The 17,802-nt window shown below is 46.5% G+C and overlaps 1 protein-coding gene across 1 annotated transcript in view; it reads left to right on the top strand.

The window, feature by feature from the left end:
- DHRS12 (dehydrogenase/reductase 12) overlaps nt 1-17,802 on the top strand; it is a 294,416-nt gene that overhangs the window by 182,194 nt on the left and 94,420 nt on the right. The window contains exons 6-7 of the mRNA XM_069639734.1: nt 5,783-5,844; nt 7,779-7,883. Coding sequence (XP_069495835.1) covers nt 5,783-5,844; nt 7,779-7,883 — 167 coding nt within the window. The remainder of the gene's footprint in view (nt 1-5,782; nt 5,845-7,778; nt 7,884-17,802) is intronic.

Genomic DNA, 17,802 nt, shown 5'->3' with positions numbered 1-17,802 from the left:
GCACCAGAAACATCCCTTGGGCGACGGCCCAATGCCACAGATCCTGAGCCTCCTTGGACAGGGCTGGGAATCTGGTACCGCCCTGCTTCCTGATGTAGAACATGGTGGTGTTGTCGGTGAAGATCCTTGCCCTTGAGGGACGGAAGAAAAGACCTGAGGGCCCAAAACACTGCACGGAGTTCCAGGACGTTGATATGGAGGGACTTCTCTGTCGGCAGCCAAAGGCCCCTCGCGTGCAGATTTTCGGTGTGCGCTCCCCCTCCTTCCATAGAGGCATCCGTGGTCACTGTCTTGGCTCGTTGGAAGCTCTCATCGAGTGTGATCCTGTCCTCGAAGCTGCCCGTCGTCTGGATCCAGCAAGCGTCCAGGAACTCATGTAACAGGCGCATCCGAAGCCTGCCCAGGCGGATGAGATAAATGCAAGAAGACATCATTCCGAGGAGGGACTTGATGGACCTCACCCTGGCCGTGTCCGCAGCCAGCATCCGCTGCACCTTGCCCAAGATGGCCCTCGTCCTTTCCTCCAACGGAGAGGCCAGAAGCGCCACTGTGTCGAGCTTCGCTCCCAGAAACAGTGCGTCTTGAGCGGGCACCAGGTGGGACTTGCCGTAGTTTATGGAGAATCCCAGGTCCGTGAGTAGTTGGACGGTCCTCGCCGTGTGCTCTGCGGCGAGCTCCTTTGTCTTTGCTCGGATGAGCCAGTCGTCCAGGTAGGGGTAGACGTGGATCCCCTCCAGGCGCAGCCGCGCCGCCACCGGGGCGAGGCACTTAGTGAACACCCTGGGTGCCGACCTCAATCCGAAGGGAAGGGCTCTGAACTGGTAGTGACGCCCTTGGACCACGAATCTGAGAAACTTTCGGTGTCCCTTTAGGATGGGGATATGGAAGTAGGCATCCTCCAAATCCAACGACAGGAAATCGCCCTCCTCCAGTTGACCCAGGACGTGCTGGAGGGTGACCATCCGGAACTTCTGTGCCTTGATGAATTTGTTCAGTCGTCGTAGGTCCAGGATGGGACGCCATCCTCCCGTCTTCTTCACGAGGAAGTATCTTGAGTAAACTCCGGAGCCCCGAAGCCTCTTTGGGACGAGCTCGATGGCGCCTTTCTTGGGCATCGCCTTTACCTCCAAGAGAAGTTGAGGGACGTGATGTTCTTTCCTGGCCACGGGGGGGGGACACGCGGGCACTTCTTTAGAAACTCGACCGCGTGACCCTGGGCCAGGGCGTCCTGCACCCAACGGTCTGTGGAGATGGACTCCCACACGCTGACGAAGCTCGCCAGCCGGCCTCCCACCGGGGTGCTTCGGTGGGGGCCCGAGCCCACGGCTGGTTCAGTCCTGCTTCGACGAGTCTTTGCCGCCTTGTCCTCCTTGGCGACGACGGCGGGGTCCGCCCGACTTGCCTCGTCCCCTGTAGACTTCCTGTGACGACGAACGGGCCGCTTGACGATAGGTGGAAAATCTGCCACTGGAACCTTTGGAGGCACCCTGCTTGCCTCCGCCGCTCCGAAAGGGCAGCCGTCGTTGCTGGAGGACACCAAGAGCCCGGGCAGTCTCCGTGTCCGTCTTGATGGCTTGTAGGGAATCGTCCACTGTTTTCCCAAACAGGTTGCTCCCGTCGAACGGCATGTCCAAGACTCTGGTCTGCACGTCCTGACGGAAGTCAGTTGCCTTGAGCCATCCACGCCGTCTAAGGCACACGCCGTTGCCCAACTGGCGAAATCCAGTGTCAGCGATGTCCGTCGCTATCGTAATGGTGTGGTCCGACGCCACTTCTCCTTCCTGCAAGATCTCTAGGGCCTCCGCCCTCTTGTAGTCTGGTAGGAAATCCAGCAGGGGGGCGATTTTGTACCACAACTCCCTGTCGTAGCGGGCTACGATAGCCAAGGCGTTAGCAGCCTTAATCGTCGTCGCTGCCGATGAGATGACGACTCTGCGTCCCATCGTGTCCAACTTCTTTCCCTCGCCGTCCGGCGAGGAGGTTGACGTAGAGGCCGAAGCCCCCCTGCTTTCTTCCTGGCCGCCGCAGAGACAACCGAGTCGGGGTCGGCTGTGCCCGAAGGCACAAGGGGGCCGCGTCTGGGACCCGGTACTTCTTCTCGTACCGATCCCTTCTCGCAGGCGTTGTGGATGGGTTCTTGAGGAGGGCGAGACCCTCATCCCAGATATCTACCAGTAGAGAGGTACAGCGAGGACCGTCTCCCTCTTGGTCTTGCGCCGTTGATAAAGGAAACCCTTCTTCTTCTCTTCCGGGCAGAGCGGGAAAAGCTTGGATGCCCTGGTGATGGCATGAAACGATCCAATCTCGTCAGGCGGGGAAGCCCGGGGAGGAGGTGACGACCGGAGATCCTCGTCGTAAACCTCGTCGTCTGTGCCCGTCGCGGCTGTGTCAGTCCCCGTATCATCCCCATGGGTCGTGGACGGGGAGGAGGGATGAGCAGGGCGCGATGGTTGAAAAGGAGGTGGAGGATGAATCTTCTCTTAGGAGGAGGGCTCCCAGAAGGGCCTGGCTCCGGGGTCCCCCGTCGGGAGAGGTTCCTCCGTTGGTGGTAACGGCAATATCGTCCTCATCTCCGAGCATAAGGACTGTATAGCCAACAAAATGGCCACCGAGTTGTCTTGCGGCACTGGTTGAGGGGAGTCCGACGGGCAGTCAGGAGCCCCATCGGCACCCTCGACGTTCTCGTCGTCTCCTACGCCGGGGTCCCTCCCGACGGGCTGGTCGTCTTCCACGCCAACGCCGTGGCTTAAGACTTCGATCAGCTCCTCCTCAGAGGTACAGGCCGAATCCACGACTACCTCCTGCCCCCCCTTTTTCTTCTCCGTCGGAGGTTTCACGGGGGTCCTGCCGATGGGCATGAAAGAGGACTCCCTCCGCGGTGGCAGGGAGACCCTGGGCCCCGAGGTCGCCACCACTGGTGTAGCCTCCACAGGCTGAGCCAGGGCCGCCGCGACTGTCTCGATAGAGGCCTTGGCCGGATGGATTAAGGCTTTCACCACCTTAGGTGCGCTCACCGCCTTCTCCTTGGGGGGAGGGTCACCGCCTCGCTTCCCCTCCGATGGGGCCTTCGAGCTCGACCGGGGTTTCTCCAGGAGCTTCGGCGGGTGCTCGGCCTTCCTCTTACCCGAGCCAGAGCGTTGGCTCATGGTTGATGGCGCCGGGGAGGATGCGCCCTGCCTGGCGCCCGTAGAGCCCGACCGTTCGGCGCTCCCGGTGCCAGCGGACTCGCGGTGCTTGGCCTTCTGTTGGACCCCCGTCGCCGCGGCACCCTCAAAAGGTCTTAGAAGACCGCTCGGACTTCTTCTTCTTCTCGCCTGACGGGCTCTTCCCTTCCAGCCAGTTGGCGAGACGCAGATGGCGGTCCTTCATGGTCCGCTCCGACATATTGCCCGAAAACGCACAGTCCTTCACCACGTGCGTCTTGTCCTCATGCAGGCAGTAGAGGCAAAGGGAGTGTTCGTCCTCCTTAAAGACATTCTGAAGCTGGCATCCAGGGCAGACCCTGAACAGTTTTCCGGGCGTCGAGCTTCCCTTCTCCTGGGCCATGATCGAGATGGGCCTGAAACTTCTGGAGTCCTCCAAAAGCGTGGCTTGACGAAGTCTTCACCCTTGAGGGGCGTAGAAGAATCCGACACGGGTCCCCGTTGATCGGATAAAGAAACGGTGGAGCTTGAGGCTCTTTTGACCGAAAAAGAGAATTTTCCTAGGAAAAAATGCGAAAAAAGCACTAAAGCTCGAGAGCAATAGCACGAGGACCCCAACACTTGAACGTGCGGTAAAAATCTGAAGATGGCTGCCAGAGGCGGGGCTTAGGGAGATGGCAGTCATTGGCTGTGGTCAGTATGACGCAGAGATCAGTGATTCGTTACTACTACGAAAGACAGATCAGAAACGAAACTGATATTGATTTTTCTTTACCGAGGATTCCCAGCCTGACAACGGGGAATATTCATGAGCATGTGAATCCATGCCAGACCCCATGCTGGAGAAGGTTCTAATTATTTCACTAGAGTTATGAAAAATAATTACAAAATGATAGCATATAATAGCATTCCAAATGCTTGGGCCTTAACATTTGTGGATGTGATTATGTTCCTGTTTCAACAGAGAGTTCTCTTGCTCCCAGTGCTGTCTTCCGATGAAGCACATAGTGGATAGAAATGTATTTTGCATGACCTGTTCGTTTAGAACCTCTAACATTACTTTGAGCCAGCAATTGTATCCATGCCTTCATGATGGGTGTAGTCCATTACAGAATGTGACCCGTATTCTAGTCTGTATTCAAACAATATTTTTCTGTTTAGTTTACAATATGTGCGCTAAACAGGGTCAAGTTAGATTGCATATATGCAACCTGTCCTAATATGGGGGGGGTCTGAAAATCTGCCTACTATACACTGTTGCCTTGGTGGTGTATCCAGAGATCCTACCATGCTTTGTCGGGCAATGGTTGAATAAGTGACTTGTACAGTAGCCCACACATCATATTGTAGCTGGGCACTGATCTTGCTATAAATTCAGAAGAAAGGATTGCACAAGGGCTGAAATAGCTAAAAGAATAATTTTATTTTGATTTTTTTATTTTTTTTTACCCAAAATTTGTATTGAAAATTGAGCTTATGGTCTTGGTATGTGTGGATCAAAATACATAACCAGGCTCTGGGAATTAATTGGACAGCATCCATCTTAAAACCTATGCATTTCTTACTAGACAGCCACAGATTTCTTTGAGCTAACTCAGATTATGGTGTCAAGCTGTAGCAATATTGTTACTCAAAATGAATTCCACTATCCACTCCTTCATATTGTAACTTGGTATACGTGGCCCAGCACTGCAACACCAGTGGGTTTTTTATAGTCCAGTAACCAGAGGCCTCACCCTGAAGAGATATATGGGCTAAGTAGGCCTTTACTAAATATCAATAAGTGGTTCTGCCACATCCAGCTTCTAGTCCTGATCAACATTCTCTTGATAGCCTTCATCCAATGAGATTACATATTGGGAGAGAGAAGCCTCTGTTCTTCTGGATTCCATTCTGTCGAAGATTCCATAAGATCTTAATTGTCCACTGTATTAAGCCATGTATATGATGGGTCTGATTTAAGTAATATTACCCAAGCAGGGGGCATTACTGGGCCAGGTAATGCCCCAGGCAGGTTAGAAGCCTGAGCGTAGCAGGGTGGGGGGGGCTAAATATGTGGAAAAGGGGGTGGGGGGGATGGGGTGCAGGTTAACACTTATCTGATTATCCGGCTGGGGAAGATGGCGGCTTCCAGCTCAGAGGAGGCTCGGAGCAGGGGCTTTACGATGTGGAAAAACACCTATTCTGACCCTCCTCATTGGCTGGGAGGCCAAAAGCATGCCCCTGCCGGGTACTAATTAAATATAAGCCACCTTTTCTATTTGCGTGGCCACTCCAGACCTCTCACTTGATTTCTGTTAAAAGCAATGATTGTTTGAACACCAAATGCAAAGAAAAGGTTTTTTATATGTGGGAATTGGGGAGGGGGGGGGGGGAAGGAGCCTGGTTTTTTCATTCAAATAGTTAGATGCTTATACTGTTTTTGCTCTTGGGGTGAATTAAATATATTCTTGCAACAAAGAATGACCAAAATTACCACATTCACTCACCACCAAAACAAATGACAAACCAGCATAATTGTAATTTCCTAGCCTTATGTTGGAAACCTGTCTTATTTTGCGTTCGACGGCTATAAACTCCAACAGATGAATGGATCAGTGTGGGAGAAATTGAGCATAAATATTTGCTTCTCTTTTTAGGAATGTATATTCTCACTACGGCATTGATACCAGTCCTGGAGGAAGCAGAAGATCCACGAGTTGTGAGTGCCAAATCATTTATGGAGTGCTTACATGTCTGATTCTCTACCATAGTCTGACTGTTTTAGAGCCTTTTTTAGTTTTGGGCATTAGGTTTTGCTGTAAGCGCTGCCTAGAAGCCGAACCTATTGGCATAGAAAGTGAAGCTAGGAGTGAGATGGAATGTGAGGAGGGACACATAGCATCATAATTATCAAATAAGGGCTAAAACTTAATTGAGCTATCAATCAAAATCGTGTACAGCCTAAGCTCTCACTAGTAAATCTGTTCTTGGTGTTTTGGTCAGCGTTGGACAACCAGTCACACTAGCCCAAGGACACCAAATTAGAAAAAAACACCAAATTAGGTGACCAGCTGCGACATCCCCCTTAATTTAATGGGAAAAGGGCTTATCCTCAATTCATACGGTTCTCACAATAACCACACTACTCAAATTTCAATATGTATTTTTGTGTGTGCTGGTTTGCCAACACGTGTTTCGACCTCTGTTCCGAAGGTCTTCAGGGCATTTACTAAAGTTGATAGTTCAGGTGACAATATCATCCCGACAAATGCTTGTGTTTCCCCAAATGCTTGCTTGGGTAAGCGGTCTTCTTTTTTAAAAAGAAACCCCCTTGGAATTCTATTCCATTTGAAATGTGCAATTCGCAGCACTTGTAACAAGTCAATTGTTTTTATATTTATGCAGCATCCAGTCCCGACTCTAAATGGTTCCTTCTAATTGAAGAAGCGTAGACTCATTAATTATGGTCTCTTCAAATCTTGTGCTATACAGTGAAATCTTACATATTTCGGATCGAAATCTCCATTTTGTGTGGGTTTTTTAATGCCCACCCACCTTGCTGGGTTTCAGAAATGTGGCTTTCCGCAAGGCACTAACGGTCGCGTTTATGGAAGATTTGACTATGTAGCACAATATTTGAAGTGACCATAATTGAGTCTACGCTTCTCCAATTCAAAGGAACAATTTAGCGTCTGGACTGGATCCCGTATAAATATAGAAACAATTGAGTTGTTATAAGTGTTGCGAATCACGCATTTCAAATGGAATAGAATTCCCAGGGGGTTTCTTATCAAAAAAGAATATGGATTACCCAAGCAAGCATTTGGTGAAACACAAAAAATGATGTATTTGTAGGGTTGACGTTGGAACCTAACCTAACCTAACCGCTGTAGTAAACGCCCTGAAGAAGACCTTAGGAACAGAGGTCAAAACACATGTTGGCAAACCAGTATACAATAAAATATATATATTGAAATTTGAGTGGTGCTGTTATTGTGAACACTGTATTAATTGAGGATAAGCCATTTTCACATGGCACCATAGCATGCCAGTTGTTTGGCTTTTTACCCACCCATTGACAGCCAGCGGCCATACTATTTCTGATGCCCATTCCTGCTCTGTACTTGCACCTCCCACCCAAAGCACAAACCCCTGGGATCTCTTAGAGCTAAGTTTCTAATTGTAATAGTATGCCAATAATCTACCTAGTTATTCTTCTGAAAGATAGTGGCCTAATTGCAGCCGCAAGCCGGCTCTTTGTTTAATAAAAATGTCTTAAGCCAGTGTACCTCCAGCCACTTGATTTGTAAGCAATGTGTGTCTTTACATCTGTACCTTGCACTGAATGAGAACAAGCATTGACAAAGCCTACAGTTTTAACTCATGTGTAAGCATTAGATGGGCACATTTTGGCAGTGCCTGCAAATGCCTAGATACAACACAATTTGCCAGCTGTTGCCATCTCATCTCAAAAAGTACTATTATGGCTGTCGCTGGAAAATGCATATTTCATAACTGCACACAAGTAGAATTGTTGGCTTTGCCAATGCTTCCCAAAACTAAGCCAAGGACCATTTCTTTAACTTCTTGGCATACCTAATAGGTGTTCGTCTTTAATCACATGTCAGTGCAAATCTGTTCAATCTTCTACAGGTAAATGTGTCCTCCGGAGGCATGTTGGTCCAGAAATTAGACGTGTCAGACCTGCAGTTTGAAAAAAAGAATTTTGACGGCACCATGGCCTACGCACAAAACAAGGTTTGTTGAAACACTACAGAAAGCTACTGCAACACAAAATATATACCTAGTGGTCCTCTTGTTTTATTAAATGTAAATATCAAGATATTTAATCAAAATGGGTTTTCTCCAAAAAGAAACAAATCATTTGGTGAATATAGCAGCGTGTGTGATCCTTATGCATAACATGTCGACATACTTTAATTGCATGTGTTTTTGGAATGGCAGCAGTTAAGATTGTGGGCATAGCGTTGCAGAACTTGAATGCCTCTTTATAATATTCTCCAGGATAACTAGAAATAACGAATTCAATGTCAGGTGGCAGTCAGCAGATTTCCTTGTTCTACAGGAATACAAAAGACACAAGTTGACTTGCATCATTGCTAGTCCAGTGCTTTGCGTACATTACCCCATGTTGTCTGAATCTTCCTTTTAGATCAGTTACTTATATTATCCTTGCCATTGCTGCTGAGAGTTGAGAACTGCAATATGATAAAGACAAGGATAGCCTTGGATCGAGGGGATGAATCCTAGTGTGACGACTACATTAGTACTGCTTGAATTGGCATTTAAGTAGCGTGTGGCACCTTACAAATCAGAAATAACGGACCTACATTTTTTTTAAAAAGCCAGTAGCTAATTTCAGATTCTGACTGCAAGGCTGCATTTCAACCCCAAAGCACAGCTTGCAAATCGTCTCAAGTCATAGTTGCATTATACTGCTTCCTGTGATGTGGAAGTATCACCTGTCCCTCCTTGGACACAATTTAAAAAACATCACATGCACACAGACTTTCTCTGTCTCTCACACTCTTGTAGCCTGAAAGTTGTACTGTAAGGCTGGATAAGTTATTCAGCTTTAGAACACCCTTTGTGTGTAGAGTGAAATGTATGTTATGGCTGAGGTCATCTGAGTTAATGTTTGTGGTAGTCTGCTTCTTTCGGGGGCTTGTTTCATCTACAGTGTGTTTTGTAGATCCAACCGATGTGTTCAACCATTGGTGGTGTACATTTTGCACAGCCATATGCAAGTGCATACGTAATATGCTATCGATGTCAAACAAAGCCTTTCAAGAAAGAGGCAATTTACAAGTTTCTTAAGTCCTTTGGTATAGATTTTATTTTTAACCCTTGAACAAACCCCACGCACAGCTTCCCTGTTTTCCTTAATCCAGCACTTCCCAAAGCATGTTCATACACCACATATACTTGCTGGTAATGACATCGCCCTACTTAAAGGAATACCTGGTAACCCCTTGTGCAGAAAAACATGGTCATCGCCTTCTATATTGCGACAAGGCACTTGATCTAAACTCTCCCCTCAAATGATAGCCCAATCGGTGACTGACACGAAAATAAAGGAAATTGCCAAAGCCGTTTTCAGGGGATGATCAAACAGCAGAGAAACATATCAACACTGAGCATTAGTGAAACTTTGCACTAACATCTGACGCTCCGTGTTAGCACCTCTCAGACCTAAAACAATTGTTGAACCATGATATGGCAATAATGAAGTGATCGCAAGCAAACAAACCTCAATGTAATTAAACCAAAACACCAGAAGATAAAAAGAAAAGTAGGATACCCATAAGAGCATGTTATCGGACAGTGAGATTGGCTAAGAGATTGTCTGAGGTGCATTGGAGAATTGATTAACTAAACTGAACGATTCAAAGAGATCTAGCAAGAGATCACGGGACCGTCCTGCCTTTTGCTATCTTTGCAAATACCTCTGGTCTCTCTTTGATAACAAAGTCTTTGAGGAAAAAAGCCCCTTGAATATCTCGGAATGGTATTAGCCTATTTGACCTAAACCAATTGCCCTAATGACCAATTTGATCGAATTTTTCATGAGTGATTTGGCCTTCAGGCAAATTGGATGCATATATTGCAAAATACCAACCCTGGAGAGCAGGCGTTATGGGGGTGTCCCCCGCTCCCCATGATATTTTTCAATTTTCGGTGGTGCAGCAGTGTCTTCCGCTTGCTTAAAATCAGAGGCGGGGACAAATAAAATTACAAAAATGCATGTGCATTTAAATTGGGCCCTGAGCAGATAGATTGTGGTCAGTTTCCCACGATCCAAAAAAATTTGGTCAAACACGCCCAAACCCCAGAAACATCACCATGTCAAACCGGAAGTCTCGTTTTTAAAACCCATCGGATGGCTTCACCATGAACCAACACAAAGTATACTGTAAGCTGTTGATGGCATCAAATCCTCTAACCTGCCAACACATCCTTTCCAGCATCTTTTACTGAGATCATAAATTCGTTCAATAAAAAGGAGTAGTTCCAAAGACTTTTAAACAGTCATCACGACGTTCTCAAAATATTTACTGCAGAGCTAAAAGATCTAGCAACTGAACAAACTGAGGGAATGAGTCCCTTCTGCCTAAAGGGGAGCTCTCCTATATGAGCCTAAGGAGGTGGGCCCACTTTGCAGCACCCTCCCTAGTGGTCGAGGCAAGTGGGACCTCCCTGGGAGAGACTTCCCCTTTGGGGAGGAACTCCCTGATGGCCTCCAAGTGATGGTGTATATTATCAAACTGTTATCAAACTCATGAATACAACGTGAAGTTATATTATGAACAAGCAGGTGGCCAAGAGCCGAGGGAGAGCGAAGAACTGAGACGCAGGGAAAGCTCCCTGAGCGTAACAGAGCAGAAAAAGCCCGGGCTCTGGGAGAACACATAGCTGACGTGTGACAGAGCCACTCCAGCACAGAATCAGAAATGCTGAGCAACCGTCGTGCAAGAGCAGAAGAAAGCCGAGAAGAGGAGAAAGAGCAATGGTAGAATGACCACAGAATCGGCATGGTGGGCAGTCTGCCCACACAACAGCACAGAGACCATTGAGGGGAGTAAGCAGATTCCAGTCTGAGTCATGATCCCTGTGACGTCCCAAAGATGAGAATGGCACATCAAGGAAAGAGACACCTTAGAGAGCAAGCTGCAGAGCGGCGACGCGAAGGACAAAGAATCCAAGCTACTGCAGATACTGCTGTCTTTGCCCCGGAACTCAGAAGGTAAAACGGGAAAGGGGAATACCGGCAAACCAAGTGGGACAACTTAGAAGTTGAGCCAAATTCGTCCCAGTACCAATGGGAAAACTATTGGAAATAATCCTGTGAAACAGAACTGTTTGAATGAGATGAGAAATAATACGAAAACCATAGAGTGGGAAATAAATTAAATTGGGGCGTATCACTTTGGGGAAAAAGAGAAGGCCCACCAATGTATCGAAGATGAGAGCACAAGAAAGAGAGACATTTGTGGAGAACAAACCTGTGAAGCCAGGAAGCACCAACCCCTATATGAAATTGCACCTTGGCAATGGGGAAATTGTAATTGGAACTTGAACTACTATCAAAGGGAGGAAAAGAGTGTAACAGAAATTCAGGAACACTACAATAGGGAGAAAAGGATCCTAAATAGACTAAAGCTGACAAGGAAGATAAATGACCAGGGCAGTACCAGTCCCTTAAAGGAACTGCGAAACGTGATACAGTGGATGACCAGAGAGTATTTGCACATGATCTACTGAAAGGAGGAAGAGGAATGAGAAGAAAATTGTGACAAAATACAAGCACCCGGAGGAGTCATTCTCCTGACCTTAGTTATAGTAGTGGTAGGGTTAAATGGCTTCAATTGGGGCTGAAGATGTATTTTTATTGTTTGGACATTCATCCTGACTGATGAGCACCTTTGCTAGAAAGATGGGCAGGGAACACTCCATAGTTATACATAGAGATGGGCCTTGTTTTTCTTTAAAGAAACTTTACAGTAAGAACATGCTTTTACCGCGTCAGTGTCCTCCTTCTGATACTCCACACAACCCAGATCTCATCTCCACATCACAGCAAGACTTTAGAAGGAGAAATAGTTCAAGAACCACACACTTATTGCTTCCAATAAGGTGCTGCATGATAGTTTGGTTTATGACTTGCTAGACCCACAGAATCTACCCCGATTCACAATGGGAGGATCAAGCTAAACTCTAGACAATGACAGTGCACAGTCCTGGACCAATGTGGTAATCTGTTTCATATGATCCAGTGGATCATGTTTCTAAAAGATGCATTCTAATCATGAATTGAAATATTGGGTATGGTACAGAAATGGATCTACTCTTATCTTTCTGATCAATACCAAAGTCATAGTCCCCATCACCCTCAAAGGTCTAATGTGGGGATACCCCAGGCTGCAGCCTTCTCACCACTCCTATCAGCATTTGTGTGACCACTGGTGGTAGTGCTAAAAATGCACCAACAATTCAGTTCCAGATGTTTGCAGATGGCAAACAATTACATCATTACCTGGAAAAAAAAAGGACTGATAACTTGAGTACACGAAAAATATGTATCAAGTAAAATGCCTGAGCATTGTTTGGGCCTCTCCAGGAGAAATGGGGGCAATGATCTCTGAGAACTGGACCAGCACTGTCAAAAACATGTCCTCATCCTGTCTTTTTTTTTCCGCTTTTTGAAGGCCGCAATAAAAATGACAGATTCATTTCGGTCGATTTTGTGCGGCCATCAAAAAGCCAAAAAAGCGCATATCTATGGCTTTCTTTTTTTAAATTGGGGGTTGAGGGGTTCACCTCCCGACCCCCCTGTTAGGGAGAATTCTCAAGAGTGTGATAATTCCCTTCACCTTAGAGACCCACAGCAACGTTGCTGGATTTTGAGGACTTGATTTTTTTTACCTGCAGAGTGTGAGCCTTTTTCCCACTTTCTCATGTATTTTGATATGTGTTTTACCTCTGTGTTTTCTTTGGTTATGGAGTCTAACCAACTCCATAGGCATCATCTTTTACAATTGTCTCAAAAAGCACCTTCAGTGCAGTGACACAGGGAAGTCTTTCAGATTTCCCATGATTTAAATACCTTCTCTGGGATGAACTTCTTTTTTCCAGAGTAAGTAAAGTGAAATTGACTTTACTAGTCTTTTTAAATTTCTAGACCCAGCACACCCTATCTTACAATAGAGTGCTGGAGGGGTTACTTAGTATCCCCTGTGTCTAGATACTCATGTAGCAGTCGGATCTACCCTTTCCTCTTAGAATGGCTGATGGCAGTGGTTTTACAACAAACTACCATGATTTTTCCTGACTGCAAACTATTCGTAGCTCCGGTAACGTTAAATCGCGGGAGCCATGTTTTTCAAGATGGCGCCTAAGCCTCTTTTGTTAAAACAGGTCCTGCTCTTCTTTTTTCACCATTTCGTTTTGGAAAAGTTCTTCTCGAGTGTTTCTCTGCATGCCAAACCAGGTTTGGTCTCTTTGTTCTTTCGCCTTTTGGCGGGCTTCAGGAGTGAAGACCGTCTCTGGCGCCCGAGTGTCTGGGGGGGGGCAGGAAGTGAGGGAGGTGCCCGAAACTCCCTGTACTTATTCTCCTTGGAGACCCAAATGCACTCTGTGGTGATTGGCTGGCTGACTGTCCAGCAAGGACAGCCACCCTGCTGGGTGAGTGACAGCTTGGCTGGAATGAATGGGAGACAACTGAATAAAAGGCGAGTTGCCCGGCTTGGAAGGCAGTCGACCACTGGACGAAGGAACCGAAGAAGAGCTTGAAGAGGACGCCTGCTGCAACTCCTGGAACATTGGTTTGCCCGGTGAAGCCCTGCTGCAGTGCCTACTTGCGAAGTTCTAATCGACATAGAAGGCCCTGCAAGGACGACTTCTCCTTTTTGAGTTGGTGGGACCAAAAGTAAGCCACTTGGATACTCATCTCGGAGCTGGTTGAATTTCCTCAGACTTGCTGCAGGAAACTGTAGAACCAGGGAGAGACACCAGTTTGTGTGCATTACTTACAGCCACTGAAATTGAAGTTTTCCATTTGCAAGCTTTTGACCGTCCCAGTGCAGTACAGGAGTCCCCCGCCGTCCTCCCTCTTGTCCCCACGACTGAGGACCAGGAACAGCGAGATCTGCAGGAAATGCCAGGAACAGAACTCATCAGCTGCCTCTTTTTCTTCATTATAAGGTACTGTAAACCAAGACTGAGAGTACTTACCTCTCGTGGTGAAAGTTCTTGCAACTTTTGCAACTCTCAGGCCTAATTAGCTTGTGACCCAACATGCGATTCTTCTTTCTACAAACTACTGCTGAGAACTTTTGCAGAGACTTTTCCGTTTACTTACCAGAACCGCTTAATCCTATCCAAGACTTTAGCCCATTGACTTTGGCCTAGCCTATTGAATTGACTCTTCTGGTGAACTCAAAATATGTGCACGGTCTAAGAATAATTGTAATCTTGTGTTTTCTGATAACCTTCGCCTTTTACTCCTCTTACCTGTGGGTGTAGGTTGTATTTGTGGGCCATTGCAATAGGGTCTTGTCTGATTCAGAAAAGAGTGTACTGTATTGAAGTATATTTGTGTGTTATTATATAATTGCCTCCTTCTAGTGAATGTTTTATAACTGACTGATAAATTATGTGTTTATCCAATAAACCTTGAGTGTAAGAGTTTATTTGGACATCTGTGATTGTGGACCTCTGTGTAACATCATTACTGCTCACATTTACCCTCTTGAGATAAGCCTGGCTGCTCCACACGCTACCAAAACTGTGTAGTGCAGACTTGTACCAAAGGTTGGTTTGCTTACACCTGTAGTCATAGTTGTGTGTATTGTTCCCAAAGGGTACTTACTTCATACAAACTTTGCCTATTACCCCATTCTCCCACCCTCCACCACATACAGTTTCATTTCGCCCCCACCCTTGCCGTTCTCATATATTTATTTTCACACACACACACACACTCACTAGACACTCCCGCGACTCCTCTTCTGACTCTGCCGTGCCTGTCGGCCCCTGCGCACACACATGTGCATTTCAGGGACTGACCATTAAATTTAGAAAGACCACTCGGTGCGGTCACAGAGCAGTCTTTCTACATCTCTTTTCTTTTTCTTTTTAAACAATTATTTCACTCATTACCATTTTGATCCCTCTCCCTCACCAAACAAAAGTTCACCTACAACTATTGGTGCTTGAAGATTTTCCCACTCTTTCAAACAAATAACTGCATCACAATGAAGCACTCTAATTGTGCCCAGTCTATTCTACTTTAATATTGTATGTCAGTGTGCCCTAAAAAAAGAAATGCAGAAATTAAGTTGGGGTCCAAAAATATGCCACTGGGATTTGTATGAACTGAAATGTGAACACAACCACACCTTTGAAATCCCTACATTGGCTTCTTACAGAGCAGACCATTGCATTCAAGGTCTTCTGCACTGTGCTCTTGAAATATGAGAGTAATGATCCAGGCTACTTCTGGAAATTTACTTTCTTAAAACCGATTGAGGTCTTTCAAATCAAGCTCTGTCAGTCACACCAAATTCAGCCATAAAAAACATGCCAGAAAATCCATCCGGTTTAAGAAAGCCAACTGTGGAATTCACTATAATATGGCTTGTGGTCAATGGCAAGTTTCAACTAATTCCAAAAGAATCCTCAATTCTTGTTCGGGGAAGTGTAGCCTACACAGAAAGGTAGATCAGACTTGAACGCGCCCAACCATTAGCCGACATTTGAAGGGACTTCCTAACATTAGACCACACACCCCATTCCGTTTCAGGGACAGAACCCAGCTGCAAACCCATTTACATAATTGAGTGTGAGTAGAAAATCTTACCACAGGGTTGCCTACAGGGATGCTTATGGATCCATGCTCCTGACATAAAACACAATAAATAATAAAAACAATCCTTACCAGTCTCAAGCCAATTGTATGTATGCACATGACGCGTGGGTTATGAAAGCTTTCATTTGCAGTTAAAAGGGTGAGATTAGTAGGGTGAAGGTTACATTAGAAATGGAGAATTACCTTCTTTGCACAGTGAATCTTCTGAACCAAAGTAAAATGGGTCTTGATAAATTAAGGCTGCGCTTTCTCTTCCTCTGATCAAGTTGGGGTGTGAGAAACTCCTGCAAGGCCTAGTGGAATTTGCATCCAACCTAAAAGGGATTGTCTCCATGCGGGAGAGGGAACAGTATCAGGATCGAAGGTCCAATACATATGCTATCCTAATCAACACAATTCTGGAGTGCCAGCACCTCAAGTTCATTCCTAGTCTCAGGGTGGTTTTAAGTGCCCATACACATTTCTTTTCCTGGCCCTGGCAGGTGATCCCAAAAGATTAATATACTTCTGGGATTCTGTAGCCTTGTGGCCCACCCCTACCAGACCAAGGCACAACTCTTAAGATGCTCTTGGAGAGCTCTTTCGCCACTTTGGAGGTAAAGACTTTGCAGATTTCCCCATCTTGCCCTAGGTGTTTCCTTGGACTTTTACAGGAGCAAGACCTTTCACCCCCTTGCTCTAGAGCTGTGGTCTGCAACTTGAACTTTCCTGATGTTTTGGACTCCGACGTCCATGATCCTTCACCATTGACTATGCTGGCTAGGCTGATGCGAGTTATAATCCAATCCTCTGGAACATCAGAGTTATAGATCCCTATCTTAGAACTGCTCTTGGGTATTATTTCCCCACCTGTTTAGGTTTCTTTTCAGGATACAGTAATTATAATCCCATCCAGAGGTCATCTTCTGGATTTGAGCCCACCCATGCTCTCAAGTCAGCAAACTTTATATTTAGCTCTGGCATTGCAGCTATCACCACAATCCAGGCTTTAGTCTCTAAACGGCTATTCTCTTGCTCCTTCTCTATATTCTCTGACCCTTGCCAGCTTTGGAATTGAGGCCCCCAGCAGAGCAGACCCATTGGTCTTTTCTCTCCTGCAAGTTTCAACTTTCTCAAATTGGCCTGTTTGGCTTAGCCACTTCCTGCTCTCCTTCTTCTACTGCTTCAGCACACACTCTCTGGAACGCTGATCGAACTCCTACATGCCCTGGTGGCTTCTGTCTCTTTTGTATATGTTGGCTTGGGAGTGTATAGTTGTGAAGTCCATCCCAATAGATCCAATAAGGTGTAACGCTAGCGGCTTACACCTTATTCAGCTTTTATATCTTTGCAGATCTAGAGAAACAAGCAGGTAAATGGGCAGAGAATCCATGTTACTGAAAAATTGCCCTAAACAAATTCCTCTGGTTTTTAGTGTTTTACACAACTACCTTATGTCAGTACAGTTAAACTCTGTCTATGCATGTGACGCAACCTCCACCCACAGCGTGCAACTCCATCGTATGTAACCAGTCTCCATTCTGGTGACTGGCACACAGGTGATACTTTTTCTGGTTCTCGGTCAAGAAGACCTCGCTCTCAAATTTCACTTAGCTCATGTGACTGGGTGTGCTCGTAGTAGTGTTGTCACAGCGGCACACCCTTCTGGTTATTTCCCAGTTTCCCAGCCGATCCTGGTCCTTTCCCTCCTTCCTCCTCTGTCCCCCCCTCGGGCTTCTTCTACACCTCTGCAGGGCATTCATCGGATGTGTACCCCTCCACGAAAGTCTTTCAAGGACAACTTCTCCATATTGCCACTCTCAATTCTCACTCTGTGTTGTCGAGCACGCCTCTGACTCTGCTGCCTCCTAGAAGAACTTGACCTCGATGTTCTCGGTCTCACCGAGACATGGTTCACGGCCAGCTCTGTCACGAATTTCGACACTCTCCTCCCTGATGGCTACAAGATCCTTTATGTGCCCAAATCCAACCGTTGTGTCCAGAGGAGGTGTAGCCCTGATCTTCCCTGAGTGGATCCTGCCTCTGTTATTCTTAAGTAGCCCTACTCCTCTTTCGAATGCCACGTCTGCAGGTGAGAGAGAGAGAGGGAAGAAAAAAAAAAAAAAAAACTCGGGAGCGTGTGATTGACCGGAGCGGGAGAAGGACCCTTTTAAAGTGGCACGGAGTGGAAAGTGAGATAGTGTACGAAGGACAAAGTGTAAGAAATGATCAGAATAAGAGAAATAGAAAGAAGGAAGTTGCTCTAACGGCGCAGAAGAAAAGTAAAGTGAAAGACTGCAAAGAAGGAAA

This window comes from Ambystoma mexicanum, chromosome 7q (genome assembly GCF_040938575.1).
Source record: "Ambystoma mexicanum isolate Mex_15411 chromosome 7q, UKY_AmexF1_1, whole genome shotgun sequence".
Lineage (NCBI taxonomy): Eukaryota > Metazoa > Chordata > Amphibia > Caudata > Ambystomatidae > Ambystoma > Ambystoma mexicanum.
This window is presented reverse-complemented; position numbering and strand designations above follow the sequence as displayed.